Source organism: Drosophila arizonae, chromosome 2, assembly GCF_054131065.1.
Source record: "Drosophila arizonae isolate 15081-1271.41 chromosome 2, UAZ_ARI_1.0, whole genome shotgun sequence".
Taxonomy (NCBI): Eukaryota; Metazoa; Arthropoda; class Insecta; order Diptera; family Drosophilidae; genus Drosophila; species Drosophila arizonae.
In genome coordinates, this window is record NC_142922.1 from 17,102,171 (window position 1) to 17,117,813 (window position 15,643).

The following is a 15,643-nucleotide window of genomic DNA, read 5'->3' on the forward strand; positions in this document are numbered from 1 at the left end:
AATTTTAAATTGATTGTTCAATTAATCTTAAGAAACTTGACAACGCACAGCAACGTGTGCCTCAACCCGACTCCCCCCCTCCAACGAAACGCTCCAAGAATGAGAATGCAATCCCAGTCAACGTCTTGACTGAAGTTGAGACTGTGTTTCGGCTGCCTTTTTCTCATTTTTCTCATTTTTTTCTTCTTTTATTTATTTATATGCTTTTTGTTTTTTGCTTGCATGTGCGTAGCGTATGACTCGGAGTCTGCAGTCTAAGCCATGATAGGCATAAGACAAGCAGCACAATGCAGATCAAATTATCAGCTTAGCTGTATTGCATGGCAGTGCAGATAGAGCAGATATGCATCAGCTATATATAGGAAAAATCATTGGGTTATCACAACTCACGTTCAGGTTTCACTTGAGCTGAAGAAATGCTATAAGTGGATCTGTTTGCATCTTTGATTTGAGAATATTCTACAAATAGGATTTCAACTATTTAAGTTATTTGCTAAAATAGATATTTCTAAAATGTTACAGAAGTTCTAAGATGTTTTTGTATACATTATTTTTTTTATGAACTTTCCAACAACTTAAGATATTAAACATTACTTTAGCTAGTTTATCCATTATTATATTCTCACATTCAGTATTGCACCTCTTATTTCTCTTGCCCATTATTATTTTCTGCTTAGCTTAGAGCAGCTTGCACCATCAGCTTCTATAAACTTAACAAATATTTAGTAGTTCTATGAGATAAATAATTTACTACTCAATCGATAACAATGATATAATGTTATGAATTCATCTTTTAGCTCAATGGTCAATTTTCCAAAATCTTTTTCCACTTCAACTCTTAACCAAAGTTCTTCAACAATACCCAGCAACTTGTCTCCTGTCCATCCTTTTTTCCACACACTATGACAGTTGCCAGTTATCAATTCTTAAGTTTATCACATATATTCGCCTTATAAACACCATATTCAATAGTCTAGATGGTCAACCCTGGCCCAGAGCCTTAACAAAAAGCAGTTGACACAAACAGCCAGAATAGTCTGTGCTACGAAACGCAGTTACATAAAACCAGTTAACAAAAGAACCTTAAAGACAACAACAACAACAACCATGAATTATACCAAAGATGAAAACGCTTTACGCCTCTCAGCCAGACAATGCAATAATATTTTTCATAATTCTGTTTCCATTTTTTGTTTCTTTTTGGATCCAATTAATGTCTCATAATTTTGTGCTTCGTATATGCTGTGGAACGGTACCTAGTCGATTTTTTTTTTTGGGGACTGGCGTAGCGCTCTCCCTGAACATGTCATAAGTCTTTTAATTGCTAATGGATATTTTGATAGTCGTGCGTCGCTCGGGCTAATCAACAGACCGAAATCGAAATCGAAATCGTCTTCGAAACGATATCAAAATCAAGCCGCCTTTTCGCCAGCGAGAGCGCGTCAAATGAAAACCGATCCGATCCGATCCGATACGATGCGATCCGTCGATCCTGGCCTGGCTTGGCGTCACCGAAAATTGCCGCTCATTTAACGATCGTCAGCTAATTTCCATGCTGTTCTCTGTCTTGGTCTCTCCTAGTGCTGTCTCACTTTGAGACGTTGGCTTCCATCTGTGCTCATCTGTGGCTAAGATGGGTCCGTTCTTGTTGTTGTTGTTGTTGTTGCTGTTGCTTTAACGGCTGCATCGTCGGCATCATTAACATTTTCGAGATTTAATCATCAAACATGGCGCTGGCTCTTCTGGTGGTAATGATGCCATGTTCTGTGCCTTGTTTAGTCGCATGTCGTACATGCGCTTTTATCGGCATTTAAAATATAAGTATTTCTAGCTGCACAGCAGCAGCAGCAGCAGTCGCAGCAGCAGCAACAACATTCGGTTCCTGTAACGTGTAGCTTTCATCAATTTTATTGCCCCACATATAAGTTTCAATTAAAATATTAAAGAAGAACTCTCTCATTGTTAGCCACGCTGCGTAATCGGAGATGTGAGTCGATGCTGAGGTATGCCCTGATCTGGCCGTCATATATGTCACAGTCTCTGAGTTTATACCGTTTCGATGTGAAAGAGTCATAATCGTTAAGTTCCTTATCAAAGAGGTTAACTGTGCACGGCCCATAGGCATATTCGATTACAGTCTATTAAAGGAAATCGAATGAAATTGAAACTATTATGTATTATTATTATTAGCTGTAGTAATATTTTCATTAAATAATTCCTACTCGATATTTGTTGGAGATGTAATAAACTAAATCAAGTTTCCCATGGCAAAGTCCAATAATAATTTATAATTTCAAATTTCAGTCAATTACTTTATAAGGCTAATTGCCATAGCAAACCGAACGTTGTTCGAACTATCCACATTCTCTCCCTCTCTCTCTCTCTTTACATATATATAGTTACAGATTCCATTTCACACAATCGTCTATGCCACACAGAAGTCGAAACTTTCCCATACACGAAAGCCAAACATAATTCATAATTCAAGCAATTTACAATTGTTTTTCCAATTTTTTTCATCAACATGAAAGGGGACTCAACATGACGAAACGAAAGGCTGCGTGTTCAACAGTTAATAAAACAAATAATTGCGCTGTGTATGCAATAAAAATCAGGTTAAACGGTGGGCAAGACAAACACTGGACAGCTGGGACATCCGCTGCGGCTGGCGGCCATTGAGAAAGCGTTGCTCCCCTTCCCCTCCCTACTCTATGTGCCCGATGTGACTAGACAAAGATGGAAACAACAGCGCTGAGCACTAATCATCGCTGGAGAACGAACGCCAGACAACAGACAGACAAACAGACAGACAGAGAGACAAAGAGACAGAGAGACAAAGAGTCGACAGCCAAGACTACGTCGCGCCAATTGGAATTGCAAATCTGCCAAAGGAGACAACACACGACCGAGGCTGAGAACGAGGCTGGATTAGTGCTGTTCCAGTTCGTTCACAATTAAAGGCTTCATTAAAATGAAATGAATTGAACTGGTTCAGTGAGCTTAAAGCGATTCCGAAATCAAAGCATTAACGTCGACAAAAGCTTATCGAATGAGTAAATAATAAAATAAATACATATTAGTATTTATAATATACATATTTTTATTGATATTAAGTATACAATATTTTCATTCATAGATTCATAAGCTTTTCAATATAGACAGAACTTATAAAATATTTGTGTGTATGAAATAGGGTTCAAAGCTCATCGGGTTTATATATTTGACAAGCTATTGAACTAATTAACATATACATATATGCATATACATACATATACATATTAATATAAACATAAATAGTTCACGACTTATTCCCAATATGAAACTAATATAGCCAACTCCAGCTGGCCGCGTGCGCGTCTTAGACAAAATGGTGGAGACGACGACGACGATGACGACGACGACGTCGAAGACACAGGTTCATTCTCCCATAAATACGCGCAGCGGGTGTTAAATATTTTGTACGACTTCTGCAAGTCCTCCGAAGACGATGACTACAACTGGCCCAGCACACACACACACACACACGCACACGGACTCGCACACACATACAGTTCAGTACCTGAAACGCAGTGCCTCCCTTTGGTTAGCTCATGCCAATGTCTCTGCAGAGACATGCTCGTATCTCTCTCGCCTAAGCAAAACTTTGGACCAAACGCCTTTGTTCATCAATTAAGCTGTCCCGTCCGTCTGCTGAGCTAAGCCCCCCAACTTGCCTCTGTCTGCGCACGCACACACATACGCACAGAGAGGAGCCTGGGGCCGGGGCGGAGCAGATTGGAGACACATGCTAAGGCTTGTAAATTGTGCGACGGTCAGAAATTGAAATATGGCGTCGCAACGAAAGCAAATTGAAATCAATGAAAACGACGGCCAACTTAAGTGTGTGTGTGTGCGTGTGTGTGTGTGTGTGTGTAGCTGGAGCTGTAGACGTCCTTAAAGCTAACTTACCAATTCACATGAAATTCAATTTGAGGGCGGAGTCAATTTTAACGAATACTGAACAAACTGTGACAGTTTGTGGCATTTGCTATTACGGGACTTGGTCAAAATAAAGCAGAAATGGAAGTGAACAAAAATATTGCTTTAATAAGCTTGGATAAGCAAATAAAAATTTATAAAAATTTAGAAGTAAATTCTAAATCTATTTATTATCATATGGAAAGTCTAATATAGTCATAAATAGTTACTTTTACTTCTAGCTTGCTTTATCTAATATCGATTTAGATGTAAACTCTAAATCTATTTATTATCATATGGAAATTCTAATATAGTCATAAATAGTTACTTTTACTTCTAGCTTGCTTTATCTAATATCTATTTAGATCTAGACTCTAAATCTATTTATTATCATATGGAAAGTCTAATATAGTCATAAATAGTTACTTTTACTTCTAGCTTGCTTTATCTAATATCGATTTAGATGTAAACTCTAAATCTATTTATTATCATATGGAAAGTCTAATATAGTCATAAATAGTTACTTTTACTTCTAGCTTGCTTTATCTAATATCGATTTAGATGTAAACTCTAAATCTATTTATTATCATATGGAAATTCTAATATAGTCATAAATAGTTACTTTTACTTCTAGCTTGCTTTATCTAATATCTATTTAGATCTAGACTCTAAATCTATTTATTATCATATGGAAAGTCTAATATAGTCATAAATAGTTACATTTACTTCTAGCTTGCTTTATCTAGTATCTATTTTTTTAGGTCATAGACAGTCCCATACATAAATATTTTCACACATTACTTTAGGCCATTTTTCATCAGCTTAAAACACATTTATTAAAACATGGCCATGAGTAATAGTCAAATGTTTTTTTATTTTATTTTTTTTTTTTGTAATAATAATTAGTTGTAGCTCATTCAGCAGGAAAAACAAATTTTTCACTAACTAAGCTGACACAGAAATTAGCATAAAAGCTGAATGCAAATTTAGTTTCGAAGAGTTTCATCAGAAAAAGGGTCTACACACACACACATGTATACACACCCACTAAATATATGTTTACGAGTCGTAAATACCCCGAGATTAATCAGTTAAATAAACATAATAAAAGGCTAAGCGCGCGTTTTGCGACATTTTGATAAATATCAAATCAAAATAATGCGTCAAAACAATTAATCACGATTAAAGAGAAAGAGCAGGAGGGCAGGCAGGCCAACGAGGCTGAATTAGCGTCAGCACGAAAACACATTACAGTAAACTGCAAACGCAAAGCGCCAAAAATAAGAGGGCCACAGCCTGATGATCGATAAATGCTAAAAGCAAACAGCAACAGGGGGTTACCGTTACACGGGGGTTCGGCCAGTGCTAGAACAAGTGTTTGCAATCACACGCCATTTTCCAATTAGTGCCAAAGGCAACACACTCACGCACTCTCACACACACACACACATACGTACATACAGTGAAATGTGTCCAATGGGATTTAAGCAAAAGTCATGCAGAAAAAAATTTAAATCTGGCAACAATTTGATAACAATCAACGTCACGTAATCGAACGTAAAATGTAATAAAGGCGCGTAAATGCGATTTACAGGCGTCGGAAAAAGGGATATCTGATGAGAAGGGAGAAAAGTTGCCTTATTCTATTTACATTTCGACTTTTGTGCATAATTTAAATGTGATTTGGCGCCTTTGGCCATTTGTATTCATGTGGGTTTGTGTGAGTGTGTGTGTGTGTGTGTGTGTGTGGGAACTTTGTCATCTGTCCGGCAGCCTTGTGGGCGTTTACCAATTGGGCAACCCTTTATTCTTTATTTGTATTTTCTCTACAAAGGCAAACCAAAATTACGTTGCAATATTTCTTGTAATGCTTCAATGCGCTCCCCTTGCGGTTTGTAACTGAATGCGCCATTGCCAATACGTCAAGCCATCAACCTGTTGCGCAGCAAGAAAAACAGCAACAACAATGAAGCAAATGAGACTATTTGGCGCCACACACACATATACATATACATGAGCGTCTGTATGCAAGTGTCTCATATGCAAATATTAAATAATGTTAATTGTTACTCACGTTAGGCTCTTAAAAAACGATTCAGTGTTGTCAGCTTAGCCTATTTCAGGCTAAATCTAGCCTATTTGAAAGCGGCTAGCTATTCATAATAAATCCATTTAAAATGAGTATGAGAGAAAGTCAGAAATTGAGGCAGACTATGCAGAAGTTATCGTCCTAAAGAGAAGTATAGAGCTCAAAGAAATAATAATGTAACTATGCGTGTTTGTCTGCCTATATATCTATTCGTATGTTTGTCTGTGTATCTGCCTCTCTGTCTGTCTACCTGTCTAACTCACAATATGTCTCTCCGTCTGTCTCTCTGTCAACTAAGTCGTCTTATGTATGCAGCAGTATTCATTCGGTAATTATATTTAACTAAGACGAAGTTAGAATGCTTGAAGGAGAAGAGAGTGTTATTATTGGTCACTTAAAGCTCAACTGCAACGAGCTCTACCTGACGACGGACTCAACATTTGAGCGAGGCATAGAGTCTGAGTGATAGTCGCCTTATATAAAGGGCAGCAGCTGCAGCATTTCTTCAGTCGCCCAGGCCTGGTGGGGGTCAATCGTGTAGTGCAGTAAAGTGAAGTGAAGTGAAGTGAGGTGTGTGCAAATATTTAATGATCAGCTGAGAAGAAACAATTAGAGAAAATACTTAGAGGAAATATTTAGCGATTGCAATTTAATACACATACCAAAGCTAATTGCTATGTAATGCAATGCAGTCTGGCAGCACTATGAGAAATTTTACACAACATGAAATTTGAAAATTCACACACTTAACACTTAATGTTAAACCACTAACCAGAGAACACATAGACTAGACATCTAGAACAAATTTTTTCACCGACGAAAAAATGCGCTGAGGAGACTACACAACTTCGTATTTGCTCGGCTCAGTCTCTTGAGGCTCAAGCAGTGAAAATATTGCACGACAAAATCAGTGTGCTGCAAGCGCTCAAACGAAATGGTGCCATTCTTATATGAAGCACGGCTATGCGCTATTTGTCCTACTCTCTCTCTCTCTCACTCTATCTCTCTCTCTATGGCCTCTCAAATAGCAGCAGCGCACAGAAATTGAAAATTGTTCGCGACGATCCCAGCTCTTTCCTTTTGAGTGAAGGGTATACCGAAATCATAAAAACGTTTGTCACGCTCATGCAAGCAACATGTAAGCGTTTCGATGGTTATTCGTGGGAAGGGTATGAAAGCGTTGATACGCATAAAGAATATGATTTCGCGACGGGCATGCACACACACACTTGTAGTCCCTTGCCACATGTATGAGCATTTGTGACCTGCGTTCGTTACTCTTGCTGCTTGTAGCCATATTAAAGCCCAGCATTTGCATTTGGTCGGTCTTACGGACTGTCATAACCACATTACACAGATGTACTATGTATGAACATACATATGTAGGTACATAAGTACATTTATATATTATTATTGCTAATCATGTTTATAAATGTGTTTAAATCCGTAAATAATTATATATAATTAAAATTATTTTATACACATTTTCAACCGAAAAAATTATCGTAAAACACTACTAACTTTATTAAATGCTTTGCAATATATGAAATACACATGTCATATTATACTCAAGCTTTACTCATTATTGTCAAAAATTTCTAATTAAGTCATAATGGCCCATTTGATAGTCACCCTACGATTCAAATCATACAAAATTTACAAACTACTAAATCCAGAGACAATTAGCTTGCCATCCCATACAAGCATACACATACACAAATGTATGTATGCATGTGCTCACTTCACAAGGCAGACCCAAAATTTTGGGCTGATGATAGACGAAAATACTGAGAAAGAATTGAGTTTCGCGACGCACGCACACAAAAGCACATACACGTAGCAAGGATGTAAATGTGTGTGTGCATGCTCGTCGCGAAAATGTATTCTTTCTGTGCAGAACAGGCTGTGCAAATTGTAAAGCCCAAAATTTACCGTTGGTCTGCCTTGTGAAGTGAGCACATGCATACATACATTTGTGTATGTGTATGCTTGTATGGGATGGCAAGCTAATTGTCTCTGGATTTAGTAGTTTGTAAATTTTGTATGATTTGAATCGTAGGGTGACTATCAAATGGGCCATTATGACTTAATTAGAAATTTTTGACAATAATGAGTAAAGCTTGAGTATAATATGACATGTGTATTTCATATATTGCAAAGCATTTAATAAAGTTAGTAGTGTTTTACGATAATTTTTTCGGTTGAAAATGTGTATAAAATAATTTTAATTATATATAATTATTTACGGATTTAAACACATTTATAAACATGATTAGCAATAATAATATATAAATGTACTTATGTACCTACATATGTATGTTCATACATAGTACATCTGTGTAATGTGGTTATGACAGTCCGTAAGACCGACCAAATGCAAATGCTGGGCTTTAATATGGCTACAAGCAGCAAGAGTAACGAACGCAGGTCACAAATGCTCATACATGTGGCAAGGGACTACAAGTGTGTGTGTGCATGCCCGTCGCGAAATCATATTCTTTATGCGTATCAACGCTTTCATACCCTTCCCACGAATAACCATCGAAACGCTTACATGTTGCTTGCATGAGCGTGACAAACGTTTTTATGATTTCGGTATACCCTTCACTCAAAAGGAAAGAGCTGGGATCGTCGCGAACAATTTTCAATTTCTGTGCGCTGCTGCTATTTGAGAGGCCATAGAGAGAGAGATAGAGTGAGAGAGAGAGAGAGTAGGACAAATAGCGCATAGCCGTGCTTCATATAAGAATGGCACCATTTCGTTTGAGCGCTTGCAGCACACTGATTTTGTCGTGCAATATTTTCACTGCTTGAGCCTCAAGAGACTGAGCCGAGCAAATACGAAGTTGTGTAGTCTCCTCAGCGCATTTTTTCGTCGGTGAAAAAATTTGTTCTAGATGTCTAGTCTATGTGTTCTCTGGTTAGTGGTTAAACGTATAATTAGATATTCACTTGTAATACATTTGGGAAATGCTAACATGATATGAGGGGGACACCGTGTTTATATTCAATTTAATCAAAAATCACGTTTAAGTAACGATCTGCACTCGCTGCTGCCCCAAGGGAAACATTTCGGCAGCGTTGTTGCTATTGTTGCCGTTAGTGTTTGCACGTGCAACAGGCCGCAAGCCACACAAAGCGGTCCGCGTGCGGTCGCCGAGCGGGTGAATGTGCCGCCAAGGCAATGGCGCCTGTCCACAACCCTTAATTGTGCGTGTAATCAGCGAGCTGGCTAGAGACCCTGCGACACTTTTCCATTGTGGGGGATGGTGGATTTCAAATGCCTTGTAAATGCAACTAAGCAGCTTTCTGCTGTGACCTTCTAAGTGAATAGTAATAAGTGTTTGAGGGTGACGTTGATAATGTGATTTGACTTGATTAGTCGGCATTATCGCAAGATTGATGGAGCATGTGTCAAATAACATGTTAAATCAATGCAGGCCTTAAGCGTTTGGTCAACCCAAAACAATTTGTTGTTGTAGTAAATTTATTCTGTTTGCTTAAATTTAAAGTGAAATTTAACCTTTCTATATGCAGTTTAAATTTGAGATTTAGGCCTGACATAAGCTGGCTGATATGGCTTGCGTTTCCAGCAGGCAACAAGGATGGACGCAGATGAAAATATTTTGAATGTACCAGCATATTTTTATATTATATTTTATATTTTATATTTTTTGTTATTATACTATTGAAATAAATAAATATCGTAATCGATGTATATAAGATTATAATATTAAGTATACTTAAACTTCCATTTCTTGTACCCAATTAAATTATTCATGCATCCCTTATTATGAAATGTTTCTAGTTTAATATAATTGTACCATGCCAAATACAGTCGACTCTTGTTTTTTCAAAGGTGAATTTCGAAATAACGAGAGTCGACTGTATTTTTGTAAATGTACTCTCTAATATTATACAACTCACCGTACATTTGAGATTTTCAAACGTACATTGGATAAAAATGTACCAATAAGTACAAGTTTGGACGAATTTGTACCATATTTGAGCATTCGAGATTCACATTTGGTACTTTTGTAGCCGATACAGCAACCTCATCTCAACAGCTGTTTAGTTTAAATAATCTCAGCCAACGGTCACACTCATGCGATATAAATGCCAAAAAATTATCGATTTTATTTCGTTGTGCGCCTTTTTGCACCAACATCCACGCGAATTTAATGCAAAAGTAAAATGCAGCGCGTAAGTACGATTTCTCTATTATTAATATTATTATTAATATATATCTATGTTGTTGTTTCTATTGACAGGGTATAGACTCGTTCTTCAAGCGAGTGCCCAGCAAGAAAACCAGCGATGAAGATGCGACCTCGCCGCCAACGCCGGCACCTCGAAAGCGGAAAGCTCTGGCCATATCCAGCGATGAGGACGAGGTGCCCGCCAGTCCGCAGATAAGCAAGCATGGAAAGGAGCTGAAGAAATCACGGCGTATACATGATGCCCCTGACAATGGACACGCCACCAAGAAGCCTTCGTTGTCCAAGCTGAAGGAGCCGCCTAAGCAGCTGAAGAAGGTGGATCCGACGGAGTTGTTTGGCGGCGAAACTACACGCATAGAGGCGCCCAAGCCGAAGGAGCGTAGTCTTATCGAATTAGAAGATGAGGACATTGATCGCAGTCTCATGGAAGTAGATGTGGATGATCTAATTCCCAGTCCAGCGGCTAGCCGAAAAAGAAGCAAGGCCAGCAGCCCAACCAAGACTCCCAAGGTTGAGGCCAAGACGCCCAAGGTTGAGGCCAAGACGCCCAAGGTTGAGGCCAAGACGCCCAAGTCAGAGGCCAAGACACCCAAGTCAGAGGCCAAGACACCCAAGGCGGAGACAAAGACTCCCAAAGCAGAAGCCAAGACTACCAAGGCCAAAACGCCTAAACAGGAAAAGCATGTGGATCTGGAGAGCAGCGTGCTGTCCGATGAGGAGCGGCACGAGCGCAAACGCATGGCCGCTGTACTCTATCAGAAGTACAAGAATCGGAGCAGTTGCCTAAATCCGGGCAGCAAAGAGATACCCAAAGGATCGCCCGATTGCTTGAAGGGATTAACATTCCTGGTCACTGGCATATTGGAGTCCATGGAACGTGATGAAGCCGCCTCGGTTATTAAGGGATTTGGTGGGCGTGTCATGACAGTAGTGGGCAAAAAACTCAACTACTTGGTGGTGGGCGAGGAGGCAGGACCCAAAAAACTAGCCCAAGCTGAGGAGTTCCATATAACCATACTCAGCGAGGATGGACTCTTTGATTTGATAAGGGAAAAGTCTGGCGAAACTGTAAAATCGAAGAGTTCCGAAGTAAAACAGGAGAAGAACAGCAGCCCGAAGATGAAGAATGAGCATGAGAAGAGCAACCCAAAGGTTATAAAGGAGCATAAAGAGAAGATAAGTCCGGAAATCAAACGAGAGCACGAGGAAAAAAGCAGCTATAAAATTAAAAGAGAATTGGAGGAGAAGAGCAGCAGCGTTAAAGCGAAGCAGGAGCATGAACATAAGAGCAGCTCCAAGATTAAAAAGGATCCAGACGAGTTGAAGTATAGCAACGGCTTCAAGCAGGAGTCAAGCAGCAATGGGCTCAAGATGAAGACCGAGCAAAGTTCCAGTTCACAGATTAAAAGAGAACCCAACAACAATGTGGCTGACGTTAAGGAGGAGGATGTCAGCATGAATATAGCCTTGGTGGACAAATACAAGCCCACTTCAATCAAGGACATTGTGGGCCAGGCAGGAGCGAACAGCAATGTAACCAAGTGAGTCGAAGTGAATAAGGCATTACCTCCCTGTACTATATACCATATATATATACATCTGTATTGACTGGATGATGGAGCGTGAAGCCTTGAGTAAAGAACTGGTTAAGTGACTGATTGACATGATTGATCATGATAGACCCTGATTAGTACAGTCTTTAAGAAGTCCATTCAACAATCTCTCTCTCTCTCTATTTACAGATTGATGAACTGGCTGTCCAAGTGGTATGTGAATCACGATGGCAAGAAGAAACTACAGCGACCCAATCCGTGGGCCAAAAATGATGATGGCAGCTTTTACAAGGCAGCCCTGCTCTCCGGTCCGCCGGGCATAGGCAAGACAACAACTGCGACGCTCGTGACCAAGGAGCTGGGCTTCGATGCAGTGGAGTTCAATGCCTCGGATACGCGCAGCAAGCGCCTGCTCAAGGAGGAGGTATCCAGCCTGCTGGGCAACAAGTCGCTTGCTGGCTATGCCAATGGCAAGACGCAGGCGGTGTCCAAGAAGCATGTGCTCATCATGGACGAGGTTGATGGCATGGCGGGCAATGAGGATCGCGGCGGCATGCAGGAGCTGATTGCCCTGATCAAGGACAGCTCTGTGCCCATCATATGCATGTGCAACGATCGCAATCATCCCAAGATACGTTCGCTGGTCAACTATTGCTACGATTTGCGTTTCCAGCGACCGCGCATCGAGCAGATCAAGGGGCGCATCATGAGCATATGCTTCAAGGAGAAAATTAAAATGTCGCCGGGCAAGCTGGAGGAGATTATAGGCGCCACTAACAATGACATCCGGCAGACCATCAATCACATTGCGCTGCTTAGCGCTGGTGAGCAGATGCCGGGCAATCCCTCAGCCGCTCAACAAGTAGCCACCAAGGATTTGAAGCTGGGACCTTGGGAGGTGGTGCGCAAGGTCTTCTCTGCCGAGGAGCACAAGCACATGAGCATCTTCGACAAATGCGATTTGTTCTTCCACGACTACAGCATGGCGCCGCTGTTTGTGCAGCAGAATTATCTTCAGGTAACGCCACAGGGCAATCGTAATGAGATTCTCTCCAAGGTGGCGGCGACTGCAGATGCACTCAGCCTTGGCGACATGGTGGATAAACGCATTCGCTCCAATTCCGCCTGGAGTCTGCTGCCCACGCAGGCCGTCTTCAGCTCCCTGCTGCCTGGCGAATATATGTGCGGTAATTTTACGGGTCAGATCAACTTTCCTGGCTGGCTGGGCAAGAATTCGCGCAGCAACAAACGGTCGCGTCTCGCCCAGGAGCTGCACGATCATACGCGCATCTGCACATCGGGCTCCAGGCAGTCCGTACGTCTGGAATATGCGCCGCATTTGCTGGCCAATATTGTGCGCCCGTTAGCTGAGGATGGGCAGGAAGGCGTGGCTGCTGCGCTGCAGGTCATGAAGGATTATCATTTGCTGCGCGAGGACCTGGAATCGTTGATCGAACTGTCCAGCTGGCCGGGCAAAAAGTCTCCGATGGATGCTGTGGATGGACGGGTCAAAGCGGCGCTTACACGTGCCTACAACAAGGAGGTAATGCCTTATTCCTACTCTGCGCAGGCCACCGTCAAAAAGAAGCGCGCCGAAGCAGCAGGTGATGAGGAGGAAGCGGGTATGCTGTATGGCGAGGATGAAGAGGGGGGCCAAGTTGTGCACTCCAGTGAAGATGAAGACGACGACAAGCTTGAATTGGATGCATTGATCAAGGCCAAAAAGAAGCCGGCACCAGCAGCTAAAAAGGCAAGTGGATCAGGTGCAGCCAAACCCAAAGCCAAGGCCAAGAAATAAGCAGTTCCTCACATTGTTTAGTTAGTTATGCAGCCATTTAGCGATATTTCTGCACGATTTTTTTTATACATTTAATTTTTAGAAGCCCAAAATCAGATGTTATTACAAACAAAATTATATTTAAATAGGCGCGGGCATTAAACTGAAGCGATTTATTCAAGTTTGAATTTTTGTTCTTAATAGATGGTAAACATCGATAGACGATAGTATCGTTACAGCATATTTTTTGCAGTTGACAAGCGTGACAGCAACAATAAATAAACAAATATTTTGTAAGCCTGAGTTATCGATGTTTAATTGTAAATATATACCTAGATATCGATATAAAATACATATCGCACATCAATGAGCCCAAACAGCTGTCAGAAGTAAAAATGGCGTTGTCGTGAACGGTTCGTACAGATTCCTACGCACCGTGCAAAAAATTCATTAAAAAATGCAATTTACATTTCCAACGGGCAATTGACAAAACCAAAAAAGAAAACTGTCAACAAAATGTGCGCGCTGCTCTAACATAACAAATAGACCTGAAGTAATTTGCATGTGCGCGCATTATTTTAAGTATTTAGTTGACAGTTTAATTCGTATTTTTTAGCTGTTTACTTGGTTAACCGTTTTTGCACCAGTGAAAAATTTTGTGCCCGTGTATGAGTGTCGTGTTTTGTGTGTATATGTGTGTGTAAAGGGCGCAGCAGCAGCGTAAGAAAAAAAAAACGTAACAGACAAGTGTAAATGTTCCAAAGTACCATTTAATTCGATTAGTTTAATAAATTAAAGTTCAAAGCGTTCTCTGTTCATTTTGCGCAACTCATTGAAGCCGCTGAAAATTCAATAAGCACGCAAAATTCCAGAACACACACGCACACAAGGAAAAGCGTACAGCATCACACGGGGAAAGGAACACGCATACGCGCACGCACACAAACGTAAGTGTAGACTTCGACAACAGCTAACTGGGTGGCGTTGCCGCACACATACATGCATACATACTCCCAACCCCTGCTCCTGGTTTACTATTGTGTTAGGCACAAGGACGTTGCTTATATGTATGTATACACAATACAGTTCACCCATACATGCGCAGCAGCCTGTGATAATACAACTGTTAAGGCTGGCTTGAATAGCTGTAAACACTTGTCGCCACCTGCCGCGCCTTGATTTATTTATTTGTTATATTTGCCTGCTCCTCTCAATTATGTTTTTTTCACTCACATGTTTACCTTTAAACACACACACGCACGCATTGACACCCGCCCTTTAAATTCAGGTCATTGCATTTGTTGCTCTCTCCCATACGCCCACTGTGCCACTCACTCTCTTCTGTCTCTCTCCCAGACTCACTCTCTCTCTCCCAATGATGTGCTGTTGATTTTTCAATATATATTTTCGCTTTCATTTTGTGCTGAGCTTTTGTCACGTCAATCAAATAAAACGCACGACTGCAAAGCCTCAGTCACCCGCTCTCAAACGGTAAAATAAGCCCTACTGTGTTTCTGCAGCTGTTCGTTGTTGTTTCTTTTTTATTCTGCACAAATCGCATTTTTGCATTTTGATATTTCACACGCAATAATATGAAAGAAAAACCTTGTTAGGTTCGATAAGGATACACACTCACACACATTTACACGACAGTAATGTTTGTTTAGCGGCTTTTCGTGTTCAGCTGCTTCGTTTATTAGTTGAAAAGCAGCTGATAATAAGAACAACACACGTTGAAATATAGATAAACGATGAGCATTTCATATTTCCTATTGCTGTTGTTGTTATTGTTGTTGCTGCTCGGGTGGTAGTGCCATCTACACACACGCAGTTCGTTATCATGTTGTGTGTGCGTTAGTGTGTGTGAGTAGGCTAAAGATAAGCGCGACAACTCACTTGGCAAGGCAGGGGCTAGCTGGAAGAAGAAGCTTGTTAAAAATAACATTTGTTTATACAGCTCTTGAATATTGTTTCTGTTTTCTGTATTTTTTCTTTTTTGGCAACGCCGCCCTTCCTAGCGCTCAAATGCTGACATCATCAGCAGCTT

At 40.6% G+C, this 15,643-nt stretch overlaps 2 protein-coding genes across 3 annotated transcripts in view; both read left to right on the forward strand.

Annotated features, from left to right (window-relative positions):
* Positions 1 to 10,082: 10,082 nt before the first annotated feature.
* Gnf1 (germ line transcription factor 1) lies at positions 10,083 to 13,777 on the forward strand. The gene is made up of 3 exons (XM_089462185.1): positions 10,083 to 10,249; positions 10,318 to 11,807; positions 12,009 to 13,777. Exons 1-3 carry the CDS (start codon positions 10,241 to 10,243, stop codon positions 13,615 to 13,617), a joined length of 3,108 nt encoding a protein of 1,035 aa, XP_089318311.1. The 5' UTR covers positions 10,083 to 10,240; the 3' UTR covers positions 13,618 to 13,777.
* Positions 13,778 to 13,966: 189 nt separating this feature from the next.
* Cdep (Chondrocyte-derived ezrin-like domain containing protein) overlaps positions 13,967 to 15,643 on the forward strand; it is a 39,862-nt gene continuing 38,185 nt past the window's right edge. Inside the window, exon 1 of one of the 2 annotated variants that reach the window (XM_018018694.2) lies at positions 13,967 to 14,543. The gene's annotated coding sequence lies outside the window, so the exon portion shown is untranslated. The remainder of the gene's footprint in view (positions 14,544 to 15,643) is intronic. The other variant, XM_018018695.2, reaches the window with a different exon arrangement.

Coding starts and splice junctions, on each gene's coding strand:
- Gnf1 (XM_089462185.1), top strand. Junction 11,808..12,008: donor GCGAACAGCAATGTAACCAA/GTGAGTCGAAGT, acceptor CTCTATTTACAG/ATTGATGAACTGGCTGTCCA.